Below are 27,665 nucleotides of genomic sequence, written 5' to 3'. Positions count from 1 at the left end.
TCCAGCTCTCAGAGGAGATGAGCAGCTCCTGGTGCCTGGCATGGGAGTGCTGCGCCCTTCCCATCATGCTTTGCCTTCCTCCCTCTCCTGGGAATGGACAGCTTCATGCTCAGCAGGCTTACATCTAACTCCACTTTCTCATTTAAAAAAAAAAAAAAAATCACTACTAGATTCTTGTAACAAGATAGACCAAGATTGAAAGAGATGAGAAATCTAAATCCTCTAAATATATGGAGGTATATTACATGCCCTAGTGGCTATCAGTTTTGGACACCCAATTCTCTGTTCTTTTCATTATTTAAGAGGGTCCCTAAGAGAGGCAAACACTTCTCATCTCCCTTGGTTTGGAGTGGTGGGGAAACCCTCTCAGACAGAATTGTTGGTGTTGAAACCCTGACTCTGCTATTTAATTAACTGAGAGAACTTTGGTAATTTACTTGGCCTTGAATCTTCATCTATAATATGGAGAAATACTGTTTTGACAGGGTTCTACAAAATGAACTAATGAAGTATCTAGCATGGCCTTTAGCTAAATTAAATGAAAGCCCTGCCTATTTCATGCTCTTCAATGCCTTACCACCAATCCTTATTGATTCCTCCAATCTCAACTCAGCTTTTGGAAGAGCTACCAATAACCCACATAAAATGTCTCTCTCCATGATCTCCTGTTTTTCCTACCTGATGCTATGAACCTTCTGAATAGTTTTAGTGGAAGAGTCCCTTGCTAATCCCAGCAGTCCTATCCTGTGCCATCACGAAATTGGTGCCATCTGCAGACCATTCCCTCTCAGAAACAGTATGCACTACACCAGAGCAGTCCATATTCAGCAAGCAGCAGAAATCAAAGATAATCTGGCGCCTGCCGGAAGACTGAGCTTCCCAGTCTGTCCGGCTTGCTGGTATCGCTGGCTCAAGTGATCTGAACTTTTGGACTCTAGATCTTTGCCAGCCTCACCCTTCCAAACCTGCTTCAACCTGTGAGTTCTGGGGGCTAATGGACCCCACTCCTAGCCCCTGTTGGACCTGCAGTTTCTGCTTTGGCCCTCAGCCTGAAGGGAAGCCATCTGCAGTGGCTGTGAGGGGCGGGGCTCTTAGCCATCTTGGATGACTAGACAGGTGCTATTTCTGTTCTTTTCTTTTTTTTTGAGACAGTCTCACTTATGTCACCCTCAATAGAGTGCCGTGACATCACAGCTCATAGCAACCTCCAACTCTTCTCTTGCCTCAGCCTCCCAAGTAGCTGGGACTACAGGCGCCTGCCACAATGCCCAGCTATTTTTTTGTTGTGATTCTCATTGCTGTTTAGCTGGCCCAGGCCAGGTGTGAACCCGCCACCCTTGGTGTATATGGCTGGTGCTGTAACCACTGTGCTACAGGCACTGAGCCAGGGGTTATTTCTTGGCTATCTTTTTTGATGCTTTTTCTGCATTTACCATTCATACCTTATAACTCATTTCTGAGTCCTTTGACTCCCCTTTCTTACAGCATTTATCAGCTCTTATCAGCTCCACTTCAGGTGTATACAAACGAGTTCTGAACTCACAGCTTTGACACTCTTCCCCCTTTAAGCTCATGCCCTTTACAAACTGAAAAGTGTCTTGGTGGGTATCTTTCTAGTATTTAATCTCTTTCCTTCCAAACTCATCACTTTTTTTCAGGTTCTCTGTTATTAGTCTCCACACTTCTGGTTCCTCAGGCTCATCCTTCCCTTACTTGAAAGCATTTTGAAAATAAATGTGAGGTCCAATAGAAGGTCACCACGGAGTCTTATCTAGTACTTCTCTGAAAAGTCACCTGGGAAGTGGTATCGGGGTGATATCTGAAGATTACCAGAGTTGAAAGTCATCATTACCTTTAAGTGTTACTACTCCTTTCCAGAAATTTGGAGTTAAGCTTAATTCCTATTCATTGGGTTCTAGGATTTGTTACAAATGGATATTCCTTTTTATTTAACTCATGTCAAACAAATACTATTTGTATTAGGAACATTCAAAGATCATTAACCATATACCAGGCACTGTGCTAACAATGAATACATGCATTATTTCTTTTAATATGTACAAAAAAGGAGAGCTACCATTACTGTTCAAGATCAAAGGATATTAAGGTTTTCTGAGATGAACTAACCTACCTAAGGATTCAGAGCTCGTCAGAGGTGTGGTTCAGTTAACAGTTCATATTCTTTTGTATAAAACCAACCAAGAATGCCCTTCTCCTTCAGCCCTCCAACCCTAGAGCCCTGCCCGACAGTCCCCTTTTCCAGGGTCTCCTCAGAGAGCTCTGGCTGCTCTTTCCTCAGCAGCCAGAACACTCTGTCTCCCCTGCTGCTCCCTCATCTTGGAACATTCCATTGCTGTGACCTGTTATCCTTGTTATCCCAATTCTTGTCCTACTGGAGTTTGCACATTTCCATTCTTTTGAAAACATTTCTCCTATCTCAACCCTTTGTTTCAGGAGACTATAGGGTCTTGAAAGTTGGAAGCTTTTGTCTTGCAACTCTCCACACACAGACAGACCCAGCACACAGCAGGGGCTCAACAGGAGTTGCTGTGTGGGGACTCTAGTGTCTTAATGGCAAGATATTGGTCTTTTTAAAAAATTTGTCCCAGAAGATTTAGGTGACTAACTGCTCAAACGCTGGGAATGGTTAACAGGATATACTTTGACCTTTATTACTGGAGTGAACCTTGTGAGTCAGTTATAAATTTGTTTTTTCTTTGTTTTTAGTTTTAGGGATAAAGGTTTTTTACACATTTGATGGTATCTCTGTAGCCCCTCGATAACTCAAACAAGACCCCAAATAATGGGTTGATGGGCCATCATGGACCAACAACATAAAGAGAGTGAAAATAACTAACATTTATTGAATGCTTACTGTAAGTGTATTAGATTAGCTCATTGATCACGATGATGGCCATGAGTTGGGTACCAATAAAGAGACTGGAGATTCTATCTTCATTCTTTCCTTCTCTCCACATCTGTATCCAAGTCTCACACTTCAGTATTTATCCATGTCTTCTATCTGAGCACATCTGCCTTTCCCATCTATTTATAAACTCCTAGAAGCAATGGCTGTGTTAACTCCTTTCTTACAGGAGTAATGCGTTAATTTTCACAAGAGAGGAGCTCCAGAATTGCCTTCTAATCTTAATGAAGACCCTGGCAATCAAATCACTGTACACAGTCCAAAGGCTTACATTAAACCATAAAGAAGTTACTTACCTTTAAATTAGCGCAAGCTATGCTTTCTGGATTCATGATTTGAGAATAAAAGGATGTGGCTTTTTCCACCTGGTTCTAGAAGAAAAAAAAAATAAGTCATTCCCCAAATCCTTTGAACACTACTCGCTATCACAGAGATCATTTACAGAAGGCAGGATATTCCTATTCATGGGGCCCTAGGATTTTGAAGTCAACAAAGACAGTTTTTTGGGTAACCAAAAATAAGTATTCCATAAAATGTTTCATCTAGTGATGTATTATTGAATGTTTCATTATAACAACCTGCCTAAGTCCAGTTTTTAACGTACAGGCATAAAGTCTCCCATTGGAATCAGCTTCAAAAACTTAGGAATGAGAAGAAAGATGCAAACCCCATCTCTGAGATGCAAAATTAGAACACAGAAACCTCAAACTACCGCAGCGGTGAAGCACTGCCAGAAATGCAGGAGATGGAGCTGGGGTGGGCTCAGAAGAAAGCAGCCAGAGGAGGACATGTCTGTGTATCTCAGAAAGAGCCCACAGAAGCACATTTCTTTTCTTTTTCTTTCTTTTTTTTTTAAGAGACAGAGTCTCACTCTGTTGCCCTTGGTAGAGTGCCGTGGCGTCCCAGCTCACAGCAGCCTCCAGCTCTTGGGCTTAGCTGATTTTCTTATCTCAGCCTCCCGAGTAGCTGGGACTATAGCCAGCCACCCCAACGCCCGGCTATATTTTTGTTGCAGTTTGGCCAGCGCCCTACTCACTGAGCCACAGGCACCACCCCAGAAGCACATTTCTTAGGGCTGGGGGCACAACCTGAAGGACAAAACTTAAATTTCTATTTACAACAAGGGGACTAGTGTGTAGGACCTAGTAAGGAGAACCTCCCTAGATCCTGTGGTGGTAGAGGTGAGGCTAACCAAGGATTTCTAAAGATAAGCCACATTCACAGAAGTGATGGCAGCAGCAGAGAAAAGAATATTCATGAACATGACTTCAGTGCCTATTCCCATCAACTAGGAAGAAAAAAGCCTGTGCACTCTCACAGACAACACTCGGAGTGACGCAGGGAAAGCCTGTTGTCTATAACAGGTCAATGGTGCCTGCAAACAGCTGGTCTAAAAGAAACTTACATCTTTCAATGGCAAGTAATCAGAAAAGAACCTCCATAAAGATAATATTTTGAAAAAGAAAGAAAAAAGTACAGTAAAACAAAAAAAGAAAATAACTGGCAGACTAAGAAACCCTATTAGAAAAACATTTCCATGGGCATGGAGGACAGAAATAAGAAAAATGAATAAGGTCACAACAGTAAGAAGTGGGAAAAAATCTGGCAGGTCCCAGACTTCCCCACAGCAACATCCCATACATTTTACAAAGAGGCGGCCAACATGCAGAGAGTATTTTATAAAATTTTGTAATGAATATTTGGCAAATAAAGGTATTTAGCTACAATTTCCCATTTCCCCTATGTATGGTGACTTTAGGGGCAACTTTTGGGACACAGCTTAGAAAATACTTTAATTCATCTCACTCAGCTCATGACAGATGAAGTAGACAAAGTAATTTCCCTGGACAAAGAGAGAAGCTTAGAAAGTTGAAGAAATGGTGATGGCCCAGTTGAAGCCTGGTAAGGGGGCATCCTCTTAAGTCTTCATTCTTCAGTGACTTTTCCCAGCAGTATATGGAAGTGGGATCACCCTCGTATTTTGATTTCTAACTAATGATAAACAAGAGCCAGGTATACGCACGTATTTATCAACCTGGTAAATAACCTGGCTTGGTTACTATTTTTCTGTACTAAAATTGCCTCTTACTACATAGTAAATGTGTAAAGTACTTCATATTTTTTAGGCTTTGGAATAGGACATCTTAGAAGAAGGCGGGGGGGGGGGTCTCTGATGAAAGAAAGAGTGTTAGGGCTCCAGCTGTAACTCTGTACTTCACTGAGGTGTAACCTCAAGGAGGTCCCCTCTTCTCTCTGGGTCTCAGCTGCTTCTATCTGTGCAGTGAGGGGAGCAGCTCTGTGATCGCTAAAGCCTCATGCAAGTAATAGTAGTTGGGACTAATAAGGAAATATATATATGATGAATCCCACGTCCATAACGGGCTAACCCACAAGCCCTCATTCATCTGAATGAGATGGATTCAGCTTTGGAGAGCATTAAATTAAACCACTTTTTGAGAATATTACAAAGTAAACGGATCACTGCAATTTTCAATTTAATTACCTGAGAAATTTCTCTCAGGGTACAGCTTTCCTCCCAGATTCTCTGCAAGATCTTGGCCAACACTATAAATGAAAACATTCTTTGCAGGCATAAGTATAGATGTAGGTTGCCACAGCAACAAAGGCATTGGGTACAGTGAGGGGAGCAGCTTTTGGGGGGGGGGCACTTTTTATTAACAATATAGTCAGGAAGGGAAAAGCTAAAGCAAGAACAAATGAAAGTAGTGAAGTTCTGCCTACCCAGTTTACACAGGTGCCCCCCAAAGCCTTACCTGATTCAGAGCTAATGCCACGGCGAAACAGGATGCTCTCCTGGAGAGAACGTCTCCTTTGATCAGAGCTTCTTCTCTTAACATAGTACACATTTTGAGAGATTCGGGGCTATTCTGTGAGGAAATAAGATTGCTCGATAAATGTCATGAATCTTTAAGTGTAATAAAATGAATAACGGTGCTTATAGTTCAGATTTTCTTTTGTAAGAATTTCCCAGGGAGCATCTCAGAACACTTCAAAAATTAAACTCCAGGGTGGTGCCTGGGGAGTAGGGCGCTGGCCCCATATACTGGAGGTGCCAGGTTCAAATCTGGCCCTGGCCAAAAAACTGAAAAAAAAAAAAAGTTTAAAAATTAATCAATTAATTAATTAATTAAGCTCCACATAGAGCAGGAGTATCCGACCTTTTTTTTTTTTTTTTTAATCACACTGGAAGAATAAGAATTGTCTTGGGCCACACATTAAATATACAAACACTAATGAAAGCTCATTAGCAAATAAAAAGGTCTGTGTCTACTTTTTGTGATAACTGACACCATAGATAAACAAAAAAGTCTCCACAAAATGAGTATGTTGCCCCCGGGCCACAGATTGGACATCCCGACATACAGACTATTTGCAATTCGCCCAGGTTATTGACATGTTAGTGGCTGGAATCTAAATTAACTTTATTTTCAAGCTCCTTGTCAATTTTCTAACTTGGGGCAGTTCTCATCGGCAAACATACAGGTCTCTTTGTATAAATATGGGCCCCATAACTAAAAGTACAGAGTCAGCTGTTGTATCAAACAGCAGAGCAAGGTCTAACAACACCAGGAAACTTTCCAGGTGGATTTCTAATCTGAAAATATCCACATAAGTCCAATATTTGAAAACATGAACACTGATTTGAACATAGATTATCAAAGAATCCCATGAAAATAGAAACCTTAAAAAAAAGGAATATGCATGATACAAAAACCAGCAAGACAGCAATGGTCTGTACATGTTGTAGGTGGAGAAGATTTAAGACAGTGGCATCTGTGCACCTCTGTCTGTCATGACATGTGTCACAACTCAAACCCTCAAAATCAAGTCTGAGTTTGATGAGCCATAACAGCTCCCAGAAGTGATGAGGAACTGGTACTGGACAATGGGCTCAATTTTTCAACTCATCTTCATGGAGTGAAACAAGTTATGCTTGGACCCAACACTGGAGAGAAAAGTGCTCTGGCTCTTCCTAAGTAGAATTAAATTCTTCCTACTTCAGCGTATACTCAGGGAGCCACCCTCACGTTGACAAGAAAACTGGGAATTACAATGCTGAGTAACTGATGCTCTCTGGTGCCACGTATTCTGTGGCCTTGTGTTTTACAGAATCATAGAATGGTCTGAGGAAAGGATTATCCAATCCAGGGGTCAGCAAACTATCCGAGGGCCATATCCAGCCTACACCAAGAAAGGTTTTTACATTTTTAAAGGCTTGTAAAAACAAAGAAGAGTGTGTGTCAGAGACCACATGTGGAAGAGACTGTATGTGGGCCCCAAAGCCTCAAGTATTTACTATCTGGATTTTTATACTAATAAAAAAAGTGTGCTGACACGTGAATTCAACTCTCTCATTTTACAAATGAGATAAGTGATCAATTCAGAGCTATATAAGCCAGTTAATATTAAAGTTGAGACCATAGTCCAAATTTCTCAATTCCCAGTTGGTTTTCTCGCCACTGCAACCCAGCTGTCCCTCATTTCGGAAAACTGGATTGCTACACTCTGTAGGGAAGGTTTTCATGGCCTATTGTCTTCTACCTCGCTTGGCGTTCCTTTGTTTTCTGTATAAGGTTTCCAAAGTCAGGTTACGGTAATACATTGAATCTTGGTTATGTCACTATTTCAGTTATCATTCATTCATTCAGTAAGTACTGAAGAAAAAGTTTCTATGTGCAAGAAACAATCCTGGTACAGTAATGATAAAAGGACTTTTAATAAGTCAGGTCTCTGTCTTCAAGGAGTTTATTTTAAAGTCACATATATTTATTAAAGACCCAGACACTGCGTTAAGTGCTGAGATATAAAGAAGTCTCAAGGACCTCATACTAAAGTGAGGAGAGTGGATCCTGCATCCACTAAGAACAAGATCAGCCCCTGTTACACTTACCAGGTAGGTGATATATATATATATTTTTGTACAAAAGGTCTTTATTGGTGGGGGGAGGAAGGATGCAGAGCAGCCCCAGGGAAGAGAGAAAAGAGAAGAGAAAAGAGGAGAAAAAAGAGGGAAGAGAGATAAGGAGAGAGTGGGGAGGGGAAGAGAAGAGAGAGAGAGTAGGGAAGAAAGGCAGAGAGAGGCAGGAGAGAGAGAGCCAGGTAGGTGATATTGACAGAGCATAAGCCAGGGATATTTGGAGGAAAATAAATGCCACTTGTAGCTTCGTTGATTACAGTATCTTTACAGATGAGGACAAGGTAGTCCTTGAGTTTATTACTGAAGTATGAGAAGAGGGATCTGGTAAGAGTCCAGCATGCAAGATGGCTCCAGAGCAGAGCTTAAACCCAACACACTTCCTCTTATTCTCCTTATCCACATGATCGCCAACAAGGGTGAAAAATGATTAAATTGCTTTTCCCATGATAAAGATGTCTGATGAGGCTAACTTGAGCTTTCTAAAAATGAATACATTTAAAATTAAAATATTTGCACCAGATGGAAAACAGACCTCAGAGGAACTAAATTTTCTTTGTGGAGAGAGAAAAAAAGAAATCCTCTCTCAAACACTACTGACATGCTCTGAAAGTTAAGGGGAAACAGTCTTACCAGTTTGTAGAAAATTGCAAAAGCAAGGACGTAGGTATCTTTGCTGAACTTCACATCTTGGTTTTTCATCTCTATCAATACTTCTGAAGCACCTGTCAAAAGTGAGGGGTAGATCAACAATATTAGATGAATTTTAGCAAAGTCAGAGTTCCCCCACTGTTGGCTACTGAAGCTCTCATCTGTTCACCATCAACTAAAAAGTATATTTCAACACACTAAAAGCTACTTCTCAAAGTCAGTTAGCTATTCACTAAATGTTAAAATAAATTATCAGGTCATTCAGGAAGAACTAATATTTTTACATGTGCTATAATTTTAGCATAAATAAAATCTAGAATCATTAGTTTAAGGCATGGCACTCAATGCAATGTTTTCAACTTCAAGAATGAGGTCTCCATGATTCAGCCACTCATCAGAAATATAAGGTCATTTCTGCATCGGCCCTTTCCCCCCTAATTACTATACCAGCAAAGGCAACAGAATTTTTCAGCAAACATAAACTGCAGTACTTACTTTCATATTCACCCTTCATAAATAACATATCCATCAAAATATTGTATGATGTGCTGTCTGAGAAGAAACCTCGTAAACTCTGATAAAGAAGAATAACACAGATTGGTTAACAGTTAAAACTATTTATACTGTTAGCTTACCTATCCAGGTTTTCTCATCCTGCATACTTTATTCATTTGGCCTTCTAAATTCTTTAACAAACTGATGCATCAAGGATTTATTTTGGAAAAAAGTTAAAATGCTGCCCCCTCTCTGCTGAGAGAATGGGAACGGGTACACTCAACAAGAAGCAAGATATCCCTGGGCTTCCAAAGTATAGTGAAGATGTCTTTATGAAACACAGCTCTGCCATGCTTAGGAGAAAAGAAAGGAGCCAATTAATCCTGGAAGGGTGGTCCTTCAACCTGGGCCCCAACTATTAACAAAAAATGGCACCTATAAATATACTTGAGGACTGAGGTAAACAGATAATACTGAATTGATTACTCGCTTTTTGAAATAATTTACTGAAACAGTAGTTTTCCGTTCTTTCTTTCTTTTTTTTTTTTTGAGACAGTCTTGCTTTGTTGCCCTTGGTAGAATGCCATGGTACAATAGTTCACAGCAATGTCATACAAGCAGGCCCAGAGGGAAGTGAGCAAGGGGACAGTGGGAGGAGAGGAGACTGTCCCATGGAAATATATTAAACCACCAGTGTGAGCTATATCTGTGATCCTAAATTTTCAAGTAGCCTCATTTTAAAAGGTAAAAGGAAATAGATTATTTAACCCTCTATATCCAAGACGTAATTTCAACATATAACCAATATAAAAAATTATGATGATAGTTGACATTCTCCTTTTTATATGATATTCAAATATATCATTAAATGTGACTTGCTCAAGTTTTGTTTTCTTTTTTGAGTATTATCCACACAGAATGGATAATCCATCATTTTACACTTAGAGAACAGGTAACTTTGAACTAGCCATAGTCCAAGGGCTTTGTAAGTACATGTGGCTAGAGGCTACCACGTTGGGAGCACTGTAGGGCTGAGAGTAGGAAATACATGTGAGGGCAAAAGCAGAATCAGGCCTTAGGTCACCTGCTCTAATTCAGTTCATTCTACTGCAGAAAACTTTAACTTACACTTAAATTCTTCATCTACAAGTAGGTTAAAAAACCCCTTTTCTTTCACTTTATTTTTTATTCCTGTTTTTACCATCATACTCATAGCTAAAATTTAATTAAAAGAACATCAACATTACGTTATACTACATATCACATTAACATGTTTATTAAATAGTCAAACAATACAAAAATGTATAAAGTAAAAAGTGAGAATTTTGTACAACTCTACTCCCAAAGAAAAGCAGTGGTTTAGTGTGTATCTTTCCAGATTTTTTTTTTTTTTTTAGAAAAAAATAGGATCAAACTATCTGTATTATTCTGAAACCATCTTTTCTCTCCTTATGGATATGAGCATCTTTCTAGCGCACAGGTGTCCTTAAAGAAGGGCAAGCCTAGGTTAACAGTTTGGGAAAGAGTAAGAGGCAGAAGAACAACTGCACGCAAATTCCTAAATGTGCTAAAATATACCTCATGGCCAGCCTCAGCCCCCAAATTTAACAAATGTTTCTGATATGGGGGAACAAGTAAAATCAAACATGGAAGGCGCGTAGGCACAATGCTGAGAACACAGTAAGCATTCAACCAGTAACTGCAAAAATATTGATTTTTGTTTTTAGGGGGAAAAACACATCTGTGAAAGCATTTTGAAAACAGAAAAGCTCTTTACAAATATAGTCTTCAATCAGAAATAAGAATACAAAGCAAAATTGAAAGAGAGCACAAGTGAAGGACAAAAATGTCAGTCTTTTTTTTTTTTTTTTTTTTTTGAGACAGAGCCTCAAGCTGTCCCCCTGGGTAGAGTGCCGTGGCATCACAGCTCACAGCAACCTCCAACTCCTGGGCTCAAGCGAGCCTCCTGCCTCAGCTCCCAAGCAGCTGGGACCACAGGTGCCTGTCACAACGCCCAGCTCTTTTTTGGTTGTAGCTGTCATTGTTGTTTGGTGGGCCTGGGCTGGATTCGAACCTGCCACATTAGGTGTATGTGGCTAGAGCCTTAGCCACTTGAGCCACCGGTGCTGAGCCAAAAACATCAGTCTTAAAATGGCAGCATGCCAAATTCTTCTCCTCTGAAAGCTCCTGTGAGAAGATGTGTTGACACACATCCAGAATAGGTAGACACCCTGTAATCTGCACCTGCACCTCGTCCACACCTAACTTATACCTAATGTATAGAGCCCTACACCTCTTCACATGAACTGACTCCAGGGACTTTAAAAATAATTGCAGAAGCTCACTCATTCGGTTGGGTGCCCCCTCTCTGAAATTCTAACCCAGGAATAAGGTGTATGGAAGAGATGCCTTTCCCAACATCACCAAAACATGCTATCATGTTAGCAGTGAAAGCAATCGGGAAACAATAACCTGGTCTTTGATGAGTGCCAGGGCAGACTCCTCAAGGTTCAACTCATAACACAGCCTCATGAAAAGTGGTCCAAACTTATATTCTCCCAAAGTGAAATTTCTGTTCTCTGCATGGTACCTGTAAATAAAAATGATTCAATGAGCTAGAAGGTACAACACAGGAAAAAGGACAGACACAGATAGTGTCTCCAGGTGCTATGGAGACAATAAAGAACGAGGCACTCTCTGGGTCTGAAAGGAGAAAAGGGGAGCCGTGAACAAGCAGAGGAATCCTGGAGTATATTTGTAATCAGGCACAAAAAGATTACATCGACATCTGATAGTAAAAATCATAATCAGCTTTCTGGAAACATCTTGAAGGTTAGGGCTTCATGGACTCCTCCGGGGTGATTTTGCTGTTTCATTTTCTCTGTTCTCATGTTTGACTCATATTTCTAAAGTATACCAAGGAAGGGGGTGGGGCATAATGCGTGTTCAACCCACAGCCAACAAATGCATTTGCAATTTACAGCAATCTAAGCTTGGGGAAACACACATATGCATGCTATGATCACCTCGCTAAATAAGTTTAAGTTTTGAAATTTTTCATTTTAAGAAAAGAATAGTTTTAAAGACAACAATGTCTTATACGTGGCTTGAGATTTCTATAGGAGCCAGTGAGAACTGCAGAACTGTAAACCACCAGTGTAAACTTTGTTTCTTTCTTTTCTTTTTTTTTTTGAGACAGAATCTAAAGCTGTCATCTTGGGTAGAGTGCCATGGTGTCATACTTCACAGCAACCTCCAACTCAGGCTCAAGCAATCCTCTTGCCTCAGTTTTTCTATTTTTAGTAGAGACAGGGTCTCGCTTTTTGTTAGGCTGGTCTCAAACTCCTGAGCTCAAGCAATCTATCTGCTTCAGCCTCCCAGAGTGCTAGGATTACAGGCGTGAGCCACTGCGCCCGGCCTAAACTTACTTTCAATCATCAACTCTTTCTGCTTTAGACACCAAGAGGACCATCAGTTGGAAAAAAGAAGCAACTCATCATTATAATAAAATCAGATCTTAGGATAATTTATTCATTATGCATCTCCATATTCATATAAATTCACGTAACAAATGATCCTAAAATACCATGGAGAAAAGCTCTGACTTTAAACAACAGAATACATTTTTTCTTCTGCTAAAAATCACCAATGAAAGTCAGAGTAGCATTATGGCTAGTCTATTCTAAATGTAAGTACTGCTAAATAGAAAGAAGATGTGTACTTTTAAAGACATATTTCATGATTCAATTACAGAAGTTACCGATAATATTCATTGCCTCATTACAACACTTATCAAGTTATCAGAAGGCAAAATAGTATAATGATTAAGGGTTTTTAGACTGTGGTTCCCAATTGATGGTTCAAATCCCAAACTCTTCTTGTTACAAACTATGTAACCATGAGCAAATTAATTAGCCACTTTGTGTCTCGGTTTCCTCATCTGTAAAATGAAAGAGTTCTTTTTGTGAGGGTTAAATGAGGCGATGCATCTGGCACATAGCCAAGTCTTCAATACATGTTAGCTTTTATAAAGTGGTAAGGCATGCTAAGGAAAGCATCTTCAAAAGCCAACATATTTCAGTAAATAGTCTCATAAGAAACTTGTGCCAGATTAAAAACAAAAGAAAGCAAAACCAGAAATTTTCCCAATCTGCCATTCACATTGTAAATGGCATTCACACTAATAAAAGTGCTAGAAAGTCAAAGAAATAATGGATCGCCTTCTCGATAAGAAATATTCGACTAAGAGGATCAAAAACCCTCTCTAAACAACACGACAGTATTTGGTCAAGATTATGAGGGGATTAAGGTGCTCCTCATTTGGGGGTCAACAAACAGTGTATGTTTCAGTTCATGACTCCCCTTTCCCAGAGTGGGCTGCCTGACAGAGGGAGAGAACAGGATGGTTAACCCATGGGCCCACTCGTCTTCCCACCTGCTCAGCTGTCCACAAGCAGGGAAAGGGCAACCACTGGGCAAAGAGTTATTACATCAATAAAGGAATTATAAGTCGTACTTGAATGTTTATGATGACGAGCAGAAAAGTGTTCAGAATTTTTATCTCATCCTACTATCCTTACAAATGCCTATAATTTGGGGTAGAAAAAGAGCGAGAGGACAACAGCCCAGAGGATCTTAAATGACTTAACTTTGTGAAAGTGAAATATAGAAATTAGGTTTGCTGAAATAGTGTGGCTGTAAATTAGCATAATCATTTTGGAAAATAATCTAGCAGTTATAAAGTTTATAACAAAATGAACCGGTAACAAAATATTCATAACAAAATGCATAGGGACACAGTTAATCAAAATATCTAACATACAATGGAATAGGATATTGCCATCAAAATATGATTCCTAAGCATATAATTAACAAGAAAATACTTATGTTATAATATTAACTTAGAAAATGAAAAAATTGTATCACATATAGTAATTATTATAACTATGTCTACCAAACCCACAAAGTCTTTGCATAGAAAAAATAACCTACGAAAAACATATGAAAATATTAACAGTGGTTGTATAGACATAGGAGATGGGCCTCAGAGATGGCTGTCACCAATCTTCCCTTCCTACATAGGCATGCTGCTCTATCCACCCAGAGGTAGAATCCATTTCTCCTTGACTTTGGTCAGCTCCAGTAACTTGCTGTGAACAGGAGAAGGTGTGCAAATTCTGGGCAGTTCCACAAGCCCACTAGCTCACCTGTGCTGAGGGCTAAAGCTGAATGAATAAAGGATGAGGCACTACAGGGAGGAAGGGAGAGGCCACGTGGAACAGCACTGAGGCATCAGAAACACAAGAGAGGCCTTCTTAGACCTTGCAGCACAGCCCAGTTACCCGCTGGGTACGTTGCCTTCAGCCAGCACCAACAAAGAGCTGCCCAGTAGAGAAGAGACTCAAATCCTGACCCACGGAATTATGAAAAATAATAGTCAATATTCTAAGCCATTAAGTTCTTGCATGGTTTGTTATGCAGCAACAGAATCTGAAACTGTATCTGTGATATATACTTTTTCTTTCTACTGTTTTGGTGTTTTTCAAATTTTCAGCAGATTTAATTTGATTTTTTTTTTTTTTACTTTAAAAGTAACATTAATATTTTTTCATATAAAATTAAGACTGCCCATTATAGACAAGTTTGAGAAATCAGAAAGATATACACTTAGACAACCAAAAAAATATATAATTCCCAGAGGACAGTTAACTCTAGGTATATAATCTTCCAGTATTCCCTATATGATCATCTTGTATTTCTCTCTATAAATATACAATATAAATACAGGTCCAAATATGGAAATGCATCTTTAAAGAATGGCGAAAAGGGCTCGGCACCTATAGCACAGTGGTTACGGTGCCAGCCACATACACCAAGGGTGGTGGGTTCAAGTCCTGCCCGGGCCAGTTAAACAACAATGACAACTGCAACAAAAAATAGCTGGGCGTTGTGATAGGTACCTGTAGTCCCAGCTACTTGGGAGGCTGAGGCAAGAGAATAGCTTAAGCCCAAGAGTTTCAGGTTGCTGTGAGCTGGGACACTACAGCATTCTACCAAGGGCAACAAAGTGAAACTCTGTTTCCAAAAAAAAAAAGAATGGTGAAAAGCCACTGTTGAAGCAGCAACTGAAGCCTGTTGATTTGATGTCACACTGCTCCCTGTTAGGCGAAACCTTTGCTGGCTTTCCCAACAGCAGGCGATAATTACATCTGAGTTCTCTCTGACACAGGAAATTCTAATATGGGATCAAAAAAGGTTCAAGAGGCATAAAACTGGAGGAGGAAGAGTCAGCAGTGCAGTGATCCGAGTGAGAGATACTGAAGCCTGAACTAAGACACTGTTAATAGGGGTGAAAAGAGAAGGGCTAGAGATGAGAGAAACCAAGTGGAGGTTCTTAATAACAGGAAGGAGAAGCCATGAGATTCGGGGTAAGAGGCTCCAAATTATCTGCCCTGACTGACTAGACAGGGAGACAGAAAACACAAGAGGAGGCATAAATTTGTACATGTGGAATTTGAAGCCCCACGGGATAGTGGAGTTAAGTGAATAGGCTGGTGATTTCTTCAGACACAAATTATCTGTTTTTCTATTCTCAGCACCTGGCATGTAGTAAGAATGCAATAATTATTTTTTTGTCTTTCAACAAATGAAAATAAATGCCTAGAGGCATTTGTACAAGAGTTCTGGAAGTCATCAGTACAGAGGCTGATAGTTAAAATCTTGGAAATGGATAAGATTGCTCAGGGAAAGAAAACGGCAAGAAGAGATGACAGTGGAAGAATTTTAAGGAAATGCCTCACCTATAAATGACACGTTTAGCCAGTTCCATGTCATCCCGGGACTCACACAAATGAAGCAACGTTCTCAACTCCTCCTTCAAGATAAGCTTGTCCTGGGTCAATTTCTCTTCCCACTTTTTAAAATAGGTTTCTGGAAGAAAGCACAGTACAGTGCCCATCACTGAGGCTGACTAGGATCGTGAAGAGTCTGACTTCAGGGAGAAGCAGCTCCTCACTAAACCCACTCACTGCCAAGGGCATGAGAAGGGCTCAGACACACAGCCCCCATCACTAGCTGATCGCCTTGAGAGCTGCTGTGTGTCAGCAGACAGCCCAGGCCCACTCAAGACTTTCTTTTTTTTTGAAACAGAGTCTCATTATGTTGCTATCGGTAGAGTGCTGCGGCATCCCAGCTCACAGCAACCTCAAACTTCTGGGCTCAAGTGATTCTCCTGCCTCAGTCTCCCAAATAGCTGGGACCACAGGCATCCCCCATAATGCCCAGTTATTTTTTTGTTGATGTTGTAGTTGCCATTGTTGTTTGGCAGGCCCTGAGCTGGGTTTGAACTCACCACCTCTGGTGTATATGGCTGGTGCCCTAGCCACTGAGCTACAGGTGCTGAGTCAAGACTTTCTGGCTCGGCGCCTGTGGCTCAAGTGGCTAAGGCGCCAGCCACATACACCTAAGGTGGCAGGTTCAAATCCAGCCTGGGCCTGCCAAACAACAATGATGGCTGCAACGAAAAAATAGCCGGGCATTGTGGCGGGCGCCTGTGGTCCCAGCTACTTGGGAGGTGGAGGAAGGAGACTCACTTGAGCCCAGGAGATGGAGGTTGCTGTGAGCTGTCATGCCACAGCACTCTACCCAGGGGGACAGCTTGAGGCTCTGTCTCAAAAAAAAAAAAAAAGACTTTCTAAAACAGAATCCCTGGAGTAGGTTTGGTGGGAGAGGAGAGATACCAGTGAGGGCACAGGGGCTAAACAGGGTTAGAGAAACAGAGGTGGGGGCATTCTAGGTATTAGCATGAGTAACAGAATAGAACTGGAGTGAAAGGTGTGGAGGGAAGAGCTGTGACTAGATTAACAAGAAACTACACTGGACCCAGTGAAAGGGTAGGATCCAAAGAGCTGGGAAGCCAGGGGGGTGAGTATGTATGTGCATCGTGTGGCATACAACATAGTACCCTGGGAGTTCTTCAAGTGACAAAAGGCTGGCAGGATTTTATAAATAGCAGTCTAACAATGGAGTAGATTGGCAGTGATTATGTTAACTGCCTTACGGAACATGTGCACAACCGTACAGTCTTATGAAGACAATGACAATTGGAAATGATGACTAGACAATGACCTGGAGCCTTAATTGCAAACCTCACATAGCTCCAAAATACCTGGGGTAAAAAGAAAGGACTGAAGTGAAATCTAGACTGAGTCTACTAAAGCAGTGATATTCTCTCCCTGGGCCTAAGGATTACCTTTCTGTCCTGTAGGGAGTGTTGTGTGTTAATATGATTAGTGGAGCAGGAAGGTACCCTGATTCTGGAGGACTGGACTGTGAGGGAATGGAGACAGCAAGTGCTAGTCAGGTGCTCAGAGACAGGTGGCCGTTAGAGGAGGGAGAGCTGGGCCTGGAGCTGACAAAGTCAAGAGGGATAAAGAAAAGTCCTTAAGGCTGGGTGTGGTGGCTCATGCCTATGATTCTAACATAACACTTTAGGAAGCTGGTGTGGGTGGACTGCCTGAGTTCAGAAGTTGGAGGCCACCCTGAGCTAGAGCGAGACCCCATCTCTACTAAAAATAGAAAAACTAGCCGGGCATTGTGGTGGGCACCTATAGTCCCAGCGACTGGGGAGGCTGAAGGCCAGGGGATCTCTTGTGCCCAAGAGTTTGAGGTTGCTGTGAGGTACACCACCACGGCGCTCTACCCAAGGTGACAGAGTAAGACTCTGTCTCAAAAAAAATAAAAACACAAAGAAAAGTCATTTAAAAAGTCTTAGATATGTTCATAAAGCAGCTTGAAGTACTAGGAAAAACTTGATGTGTAGGAGGGAGGGAATAAATGCAAAATGATTTCTCAGATGCTGAACAAGAATAGAATCTAGGGTGGTATTCTTATGTTTTCAGCTTTATTATAATAAATATGCAAACATACCCCAAAGTAGAGAGAACAGTATAATGATAGTTCCCTTAAGTGCCCATTACTTAGCCTCAACAATCACCAATATTTTGCTAATTTTGTTTCCTCTACACTCCCCAAACAAGCTGGATATTTTTCTTTTCTTTTTTTATTGAATGGAAACTATGTACATTAATGCACTTCTGGGGTACAGTGTGGGGTTTTCACACACAATCCGAAACACTTCCATCAAACTGGTTAACATAGCCTTCATGTCATTTTCTTAGTTATTATTTTAAAACGTTCACATTCTACTCTTAGAAAGATTCACTTGTAGCCTTGTAAGCTGGATTTTTTTCAAAGCCATCCCCAGATTTCATATTATCAAGTTTCTCCTGTTTAAGAAATCTTTGATCATACTGATTAGTTCAGCACAGAATGAAAACTATTAATGCATTACCACACAGCACTTTTGTTTCATTTGATTTCATTTATATGTAGATACGTTTGTATGTACTGGAGATGCAACCTAAAATGCAGTTTTCACTGAAGGTTCTACACAAAGTTTGAAAGCCAGTCCTCTATGGTCCTTCAACTTTATTGTACGTATAAATCGTGGCCTTTCTACCCGCATTTCTATCAACCACCCAACAGAGGCTGATGCTGCTATTCCTAGAACCACACTTTGAGTGACGTAGATCTGTAGATCTAGAAAGGACTATCCGTAGCACTAGGTTTAGTCTTTCTTCAGGATCATGGGGGATGGTGTTAGGTAATTGCCCCAGAAAGCCCCTTCCTGCTTTCAAACAGACCAAGACTAGTTGTCTCACTCTTAAAGTTACAGCTCCTTTCAACAGGGAGTTGCCCGCTGAACATCTCCTTATCTCCCAATCATAAAACTTACCTCATCCAATTACCCACTGAAAATTTCAAACTTATGGCCCGTCCCCAATGGCTCTTCACACCAGAGCAGTAACTCCTTATTGGCTATTCTACTATCCGGTCACCATTCTAAGACTTGCCCTAACCGAACCTATATAAGGGTGCGCTTTTCTTTTGATCTCTCTCTCCTTTCTCTCCTCTTTTCTCTTCTCTCCTCCCTCCTCCTTGGTGCTGCTCTGTAGCATCCCTCCCTCGCCAATAAAGACCTTTTGGACAAACCTCGGGGGTCTGTGAGATCTCTGCCGGTCAGTCGAGTGCAGCCCTTTCAGACAGGATAAGAGGAGAGCTGTAGACTTTATAGTAGTACAATGTGAGATGAAAGGTGAATGTAGATTAGGCATCTAAGAATAAATGGTCTCAACTTTTTCTGAGACATAGGGTCACAGAAGGAGACACTGAACAGAGAGAAGATAGAGGAAACCAGAATGACAGATCTATGAAAGAATTAACAAAATAGATTCTATTACCTTTGGTGCCAGGAAGATTATGGGCAACAGTCACCTTGTTATGCTGAAATTCTTTTAATTTTATAATATTATCGGTAAGTAGGTATCTTCTAGCTAAAAATTAGAGAAAGAAAAAAAGTACAATCATTTTGGCTGTTTTATAATTAGCAAATAACTTAAGTAGAGCTTGATTGCCTCTAGTTAATTGATCTTATCCTCATCTGCTATAAAAGATCCATACAGACAGGTACGAATATGACAGTAACCCCAGTGTGGGGGGAAATTCTGAGAAAGCAAATCCTCGGCAAGAGAATTTTTGTGTGTGAGAAAGGAGGTAGTAGTGTTTAATTCTATGTGGGGATTGGTAGACAGGACACTGGGATGTGAAGGACCAACAGGCATTTGCCATGTGGTTAAGGGGTAACAAGGGCATAAAAAAAATAGCTATCATTTAAATGCAAATCTCTTTTTGGTTTTTTTTTTTTTTTTTTTTGAGACAGAGTCTCATTTTATCGCCCTCAGTAGAGTACTGCAGCGTCACAGCTCACAGCAACCTCCAGCTCTTGGGCTTAGGCAATTTTCTTACCTCAGCCTCCCAAGTAGCTGGGACCACAGGTGGCCACCACAACGCCTGGCTATTTTTTTGTTGCAGTTTGGCTGGGGCTGGGTTTGAACATGCCACCCTCGGTATATGGGTCTGGCGCCCTACCCATTAAGCCACAGGCACTGCCCTATTTCTGGTTCTTATCTCAAAAGAAGCACACCCTGCAAGGTCTCCTAAAAGTGGCCCTTAAAGTTGCCAAAGGAAAAATGGGAAATTGTAGTTGATTGTATTTTTATATACAAAATATTCATAATAAAATTTTAAAAAATATTCTCTACATGTTGGCCACCTCTGTAAAATTTTGTAATGATTACTTTATAAATAAAGGTGCATTTAGCTACAGTTTTCCTTTTTTTCCTTTGCATGGCAACTTAAGGGGCAACTTTTAGGATACCCTATATAAGGGAAAACGCTGAACTGTAACCGCTGCAACTCCCAGTTTTGTTATTTATGACATGTGGGGGTCATGGCTCTCAGATCTGTACTCTAGAAATCCTCATGATACATCAGCAACCACTGATCAAAGCTTGGTAGATTTAGGAAACATCATCCTTTTATTAGGATCCTCAGCTGTGAATGAGGTAAAACTGGTGAAGTTTGGCCAAAGAATCACCCACTAAAAATCCTATTCTATGTGCTGTAGTAACAAGTGACAATAAAAGCTGCAGTTTATTTATGGAAAGGCAGTCCAGGGAAGTGGTAAAGAACCAGTAGAGTCCAGGTCCCTACTACTGGACATGTTCAAATTCCACCTGTACCAGTTAGTTCCCTCTGATCTTGGGCAAATTACTTAACCTTACTGTCTCCTCCTCTGTAAGTGTAAGAAAAGAACCGTACCTCTTGCACTGGGTGTTACCTCTAAAGGTGAGGAATTAATGTAAGCAAAATGCATTAAAATAACACCTGACAAAATACTTTATCACTTTCAGATTTAATCGTTTTCATAAAAATGTCAAGGGATAATTTTGAAGATGGGACTTGCTCAAGATCTCTTAGACTGATAGAACTGAGGCTTCAAACTCGGGGAGTCTAAGACCACCACTCCCAAACACTGCAAAGAAAGGACACCCAAAGGAGCAAGAAAGTTCCCGGAGAGCAAGCTCGCTGCGTCTTAGGGAGTACTACAACCCCAGGGCCAATACCCCAGACATCCTTCTGTTTCCAGAAAATGGGGGTACATCCACGACGCCCAGAGGCCACTGTTGCATTTACGCACAATTAGAGAGCAAGGACGCTCTCCAGGGCAGTGTGCGACTGAGGAGCTGCGACTGCTCCAGAAAGATGCCTGCTGGGGTCTAACACTCCCTTCTTTCCCATGCCTCCCCTTCTCCCACAGGTTTAAGGTGCAATACCTCCAAGAGGGCAGCGGCAACAGTGGGAGGCCGAGCCTCCTGTCCCGGAATATAAAGAGATACGTAGCACCTGCCGCAGACCTTGTCCCGAGGGCCTAAACGAGGTAGCCATACTGTCCCGGACCGTACCAACTGCAGGATCCGGGAAAAGGAGCCCAGCCCCCAAGAACGCCGAACGGGATTCGTCCAATCCGTCTGTAACCCCGCCCCTTCCTCTGTCCACACCTCCCCCCAAACTTCTCCTTTTGGTACGTGCCAAGATGGCGACCCCCATAGTGCGGCGAGGATTCCTTCTGCTGCGAAAAGTGGTTCTGCCTCAACTATCCCCGGCAGGTTGGTGGCTGCTACTTTGGTGGGGCTGCTTCATTAGGTCCCTAATCACTCTGTTCTTTGAGTGAAGGGAGTGATGAACTTTCAAGAGCAGAGAAATGCTCCTGGAATCAGGTTGCTGGGAGAAACTGTTGGAGTGTTTGGTAACAGAAAAAGGAGATAAGTCTCTGATTTGCCTCCTTCCTTAAAATAGTAGTATCTGCGCATCCAAAGGTGTGAAAAGCTGAGGAAGGTTATATTTTACGTATGATATGCTGGATTTTTGTGTTAGCGTCGTTGGTGTTTCTGCAGACCACAAAAAACCCAAATGTGTCCACCCCTGGGGCTGTGACATTTATTTTCATTCTGAGGTTTTCTTGGAGGGGCGTCAGATAGACGATCCCCCCCACACACACACTTCACACTTGGCCAAACCCCTAGCCATCACTTCGGGGGAGAATTTTTCAGTACTAATCTCACTTTTTCTGATGACCTTGAGCACAACTCTTGATTGACCCTTTCGTTGCTATAGTTCGCCCCGTGTATGTAATAAATGATAATAGATAGTTGCAAAGTACTTTAAATTGAATGGCAGCCCACTCTCAAAGCCTGTTTGTAGGCCTGATGATGAAAACACTGGAAAAATGTATTGTTTGCGGAAGGCAAACTTGGAGTAATTTAAACCACAATAATCCTGACAGACATATTTGATTATATGATTAAAATGTAATAATCACACGATATTCCCAATGCCTATCTCCTCTTTCCAACGTACCTTCTCTAGCCCTTATGAAAAAACACTACACGCTCTTTCTAAAGCAGTCAAACTCTTGCTCACACTTCTTTAGAAACAACTATTAAATGTCAACATGAAACCTTGAAATTTTCTGAGGATTAAGTAGCTGACCTAGTGAAAATGGTTAATAACACACATTAGGCAAAGTGGTATACACAGTACTTGCCACCTCAATAAGAAAGAGCTGTTGTAGCTATTATTAGCATTTTAATTGTGATTACTAGCAATGTTTCTTAGTCTAAACAAGACCCTGGTATATTAGATCAGGAAGAGTATCATGGTTGCTTAAAATGTTTGGTGGCAATCCTTCTAACAGGGATTAGAAATCAGTAAGGGTGAATTGAGAGAATTTACTGTTTGCATTTTGGTCTTAGTCTGAATTGATGACCTTGTGTAGAAAGTTACATCTGTGCTTTTACAATATAATAGCTACTAGCTCATTAGCTACATTTTAAGTGCTCAGGAGGCACATGTAGCTAGTAGCTACTGTATTGGACAGCTTAGAGTGAAACATTTCATCACTGTCGAAAGTTATATTGAAAATAAGCATTGGGTTAAACTGTAGATGAAATTAGTCTTGCAATCAGGAACTGGAGGCTAAAAGGGAGGTGTTTCATAGGATAGTGCAGCATAGCCCACTTAGGATTTGGGGAGGCTGAAACATCTTGATGCAGTATAGGAGAAAGGAAAAGTACTCTACTTTGTACAAATTCACAACAAATCAATATTTGGAACACCAGGAAGTTTCTATTGATTCTCCTTATAACAGAATGGAGGAGGGCAGCTAAATGAAAGGAAAATTAACTGAGATGAACAAAAGGTTATTTAAATACTGGATAAGAAGAATAAAATTTACTGAGCACCTTTTACATAGTGGAACATGAGCATATGCCCTCACTTAAACTACAATACCAAAATAGGCATTATTTCCCCCATTTTACATATGAAGAAAGCAGCTCAGAATTGTGTAATTTGCTGAAATTTTCATAGCATTTGCTAGCAAGGCAAGGATTCAGAGTTAGCATTTGTGACTCCAATCACACTACTTCCCTTTGAGTAGAAGAAATGTTTGGAGACATTTAGTTAAAGGTCAAAATAACTATGAGATGTGTAAGGACATAGATAGAACCAGTCATTTTTCACCAAAGTTTGGAATTCTGGTTCTTAAGGACCTTTCAGAATTAGATGGAGAAAACATTTCTTTTTGTAATGGATAGTTATCTTAAAGAATATTGTTGTCCCAACCAATAGCTGACTAACTGAAAGATAAGCAGCTTCAACAGAAGTTTGTATAAACTCTTGAGTGGTGTATTCGGAGTGGTATTGACAGGCTTAGAGACCTAAATCTGTGAGACTGAGGTCAATCTGTCCCCTTGCTAATTCAAGTGCGGTGTGAAGACTAGCATCTCCATTATCACCTGGGACATTGTCAGAATGCAGACTGGCCCCACTCCAGACCTACTGAATCAGAATACGTTTTAATGAGACTAATATGCATGTTAAAGTTTGAGAATGTGATCTAGGTGTTCCACTTTGCTGTTGTCTACTCCACTTAAAGTTCAGTCTCTGACTTTTTAAAAATTCTTTGGTTCTGGTGTTAATATACAGACCTTCCTAGTAACCCACAGGGATGGAAAGAATTTTGTATGTTATCTTTTATAAAGTGTCCCAGATGAACATCCTACTTTAAAGGGCTTACAGAAAATGGAATGTCTTTTATCCACTGGGGTATATGAAAAAAAGAAAATGGAATATCTGTCTTGGTATCTGTTTTCGTATTATTGCTGTACCAAGTTATCACGAAGTTAATGTTTTACAACACAGATTTATTTTTACAATTCTACCAGTCAGAAATGTGACCCGTATTTTACTGCACTAAAAATCAAGGTGTTGGATGAGATGTGTTCCTCTCTGTAGTCTCTAGGGGAGAACCTATTTTCCATATTCTAGAGACCACTTGCATTCCTTGGGCCATTGGTCCCCTTTCTTTATCTTTAAGGTGAGCAATGGCCAGTCAAATCCTCACTGCACTCTGTCCTGTACTCATTACCCTGACTGATAGATTCCTTTTTTAAAGGACCCTTGTGATTACATTGGGCCCACTTGGATAATCCTGACCACTCCCAATTTAAGATCAGCTGATTAGCAGCCTTGATTTCATCTGCAGCCTAATCCCCTCTGCCCTGTGAGCTGACATACTCACAAGTTCTAAGAATAGGACATGGTCATCTTTGAGGGGCCATTATTTTACCTAGCATACTTGGCAACTTATTTCTCTGTTTGTCATTGGTTTCTTTCTTTCTTTTTTTTTTGTGGAGACAGAGCCTCAAGCTGTTCCCCTGGGTAGAGTACTGTGGCATCACAGCTCACAGCAACCTCCGACTCCTACGCTCAAGTGGGTCTCCTGCCTCAGCCTCCCAAGTAGCTGGGACCACGGGCGCCCGCCACAACGCCCAGCTATTTTTTTAGTTGCAGCCATCATTGTTGTTTGGCAGGCCTGGGCTGGATTCGAACCTGCCACCTTAGGTGTATGTGGCTGGTACCTTAGCCACTTGAGCCACAGGCGCTGAGACTGTCACTGGTTTCTATTAGGAAAACTTTCTATTTGTCAGATTTAAATTCTTCATTCTTACTCTTATATTTTACATTATACCCTCAACAGAGATGGAGAATGACTACATTATTTCTTTTTTTTTTTTTTTTTGAGACAGAGTCTCACTGCTCTGTTACCCTCAGTAGAGTGCTGTGATGTCACAGCTCACAGCAACCTCAAACTCTTGGGGTTAAGCAATTCTCTTGTCTCAGCCTCCCAAATAGCTGGGACTACAGGTGCCCGGCAGAATGCCCAGCTGTTTTGTTGTTGTAGTTGTCATTGTGGTTTGGCAGGCCAGGTCTGGGTTCCAACCCGGCAGCTCCAGTATATGTGGCTTGCCTCCCTAGCCGCTGAGCTACAGGCACAGAGCCATTCTTTCTTTCTTTCTTTTCTTTTTGTTTGTTTATTTGTTTTTTGAGACAGCATCTTACTTCATCACCCTGGGTAGAGTGCCATGGTGTCCTAGCTAACAGCAACCTCCAAACTCTTGGGCTCAAGCTATCCTCTTGCCTTAGCCTCCTGAGTAGTTGGGACTACAGGCCTGTGCTACCACACCCAGCTAATTTTTCTGTTTTTAGTAAAGACAAGGTGTCACTCTTGCCTCAGGCTGGTCTCCATCTCCTGAGCTTGACCTCCCAGAGTGCTAGGATTACAGTTATAAATAAGCCCCTACACCCAGCCCCTATTATTTCTTTTAAAACAGAAAAATGCACACATATATGTATATATATATATAAATAAATGTTGCTGGACTTACCTTTTGTAAGTTGGCTAGTTCTGATTTATTTTCTTCTAGGCCCGTGTGGTTCCCTTGAGCAACAGCACACAGAGGGCATTCTGGGAGTTCTGTCTTTCCCCACCATCATCACCTCCCCAGCTTTTTATCCCCCAATTTAAAACTCTTGAGCAGTGATTTAGATATTGTCTTTTCTGGCTCCAGAATATAGAAGGGTAGTTATGTTAGAACAAAGCATATGCTAAAATAAAAACGTTGAGAACAAGAAATAATAAGTAGAGAACAAGCAAGTCGTTGGAATATAATCGACCCTCTGTATGTGTGGTTTCTGCATCTGTGGGTTCAACTGACTGCAGTTCAAAAATATTTTAAAAACAGTGAAAAATAACACTACAACAATTTACATAGCATTTATATTATATTAGGTATTATAAATAATCTAGAGATGATTTAAAGTGCACAGGAGGTTGCGTAGGTTATATACAGATACCCCACCACTTTGTATAAGGAACTTGAGCATTCTCAGTTTTTGTTGTCTGACTGGGAGGCCTGGAACCAACCCCTTCAGGATACTCAGGGATGACAGCGTGTAGCTTAACAGCCCCTTGGCTCATTCTCACATAAGGGAGGGCGACATGGTTCCTTACTGAAGGAAAGATCTTCCTGGTTTTAGAATTGAGAATTCATTTTGCATAGAAATGCTGCTGTCAATTATGAATGAGTTTTCTGAACTGATGCTTCTGGTTCTATGTCAAAGACCGTCAGAGTATACAGGCATCTTAGATATCACCTAGTTTAGCTTCATTTGCAAGTTCAGAATCTGAAAACTTTTAACAGCTGTAGAACTCAAACTAATACTCGGCTCTCCTTACTCCTGAATCAGTGAACAGCTATATACCTAACATAATGCCATTGGTTTTTTATTCATCCTTCCTGGTAGATCTAGGAACATGTTTAATAACATTGTTTCTATTGAAAATGCATTCTAAATTACATCTAATTTTTAAAATTGCAACCCATTTAAAATGTAAGCATTGAAATACTTATACAATTTTTATTTATTTACTTGTTGAGACAGTCTTACTTGGTCACCCTCGGTAGAGTACTGTGGTGTCATAGCTCACTGCAACCTCAAATTCTTGGGCTCCTGCAATTGTCTTGCCTCAGCCTCCCAAGTTAGAGGGGACTATAGGTGCCTGCCCCAAGGTCTGGCTATTTTTTAGAGAGAGGGCCTTGCTCTTGCTCAGGCTGGTCTTGTACCTGTGAGCTCAGGCAATCCACCCACCACAGCCTTCCAAGTGCTAGGATTACAGGTGTGAGCCACTTCGCCTGGCTAATAGTTACAGTTTTTTATACTTAAGGTAAGGAAAGGATTGGATTATATATAAATTCACACATATGTTTATATTTGCTTATTCTAGTTGGAAGATGGAGAATAACAATAATATTCTTACATTGTGTTTAATTAGCTCTCATGCCATCTATTAATGTTTGACTCTGTCTACTATGATATGTAGGTACTGTAATTATCTGCAATTCATTCCAATTTCTTCCTTTTTAAAAAAAGAGACAGGGTCTGCCCCCAACCCCCAGACTAGAGTGCTATAGTCTGATCATAGTTCACTGTAACTTTGAACTTCTAGGCTCAAGAGATCTTCCCATCTTAGCCTCCTGAGCATCTGGGGCTACAGGTGCATGCCACCACACCCAGCTAATTTTTTTAAAGAGATGAGGTCTTATTATGTTAGCAGGCAGGTCTCAAACTCCTGGCCTCAAGTGATTCTTCTACCTCAGTCTCCCAAAGTGCTGGGATTACAGGTGTGAGCCACAGCACTCAGCCCCCACTTTTTAAAAATGGAGTTATTAAGATAAAATACACATGCTATACAATTCACCCATTTAAAGTATACAATTCAGTGCTTTTAAGTATATATACAGAGTTGTGCAGCCATTGCCACAATCCATTTTAGGAAATTTTCTCCTCTAC

General features: G+C 40.9%; 2 protein-coding genes across 2 annotated transcripts in view; one reads left to right on the top strand and one right to left on the bottom strand.

The window, feature by feature from the left end:
- Positions 1–21,392, bottom strand: part of PTCD2 (pentatricopeptide repeat domain 2) — a gene marked incomplete at its 5' end in the record, with an annotated part of 40,315 nt that extends 18,923 nt beyond the window's left edge. The window contains 8 exons of the mRNA XM_003786001.3: positions 3,223–3,297; positions 5,701–5,814; positions 8,496–8,587; positions 9,009–9,087; positions 11,481–11,598; positions 15,809–15,938; positions 19,310–19,402; positions 21,245–21,392. Coding sequence (XP_003786049.3) covers positions 3,223–3,297; positions 5,701–5,814; positions 8,496–8,587; positions 9,009–9,087; positions 11,481–11,598; positions 15,809–15,938; positions 19,310–19,402; positions 21,245–21,392 — 849 coding nt within the window. The remainder of the gene's footprint in view (positions 1–3,222; positions 3,298–5,700; positions 5,815–8,495; positions 8,588–9,008; positions 9,088–11,480; positions 11,599–15,808; positions 15,939–19,309; positions 19,403–21,244) is intronic.
- A 98-nt stretch (positions 21,393–21,490) lies between these two features.
- Positions 21,491–27,665, top strand: part of MRPS27 (mitochondrial ribosomal protein S27) — a 108,214-nt gene continuing 102,039 nt past the window's right edge. The window contains exon 1 of the mRNA XM_003786000.3: positions 21,491–21,577. Coding sequence (XP_003786048.1) covers positions 21,505–21,577 — 73 coding nt within the window. The 5' untranslated portion in view covers positions 21,491–21,504. The remainder of the gene's footprint in view (positions 21,578–27,665) is intronic.

The sequence above is a fragment of the Otolemur garnettii genome, unplaced genomic scaffold (assembly GCF_000181295.1).
Source record: "Otolemur garnettii isolate 467f Iridium unplaced genomic scaffold, OtoGar3 scaffold00017, whole genome shotgun sequence".
Taxonomy (NCBI): Eukaryota; Metazoa; Chordata; class Mammalia; order Primates; family Galagidae; genus Otolemur; species Otolemur garnettii.
Note: the sequence above shows the minus strand (reverse complement) of the source record. Positions and strands in the feature narration are given on the sequence as shown.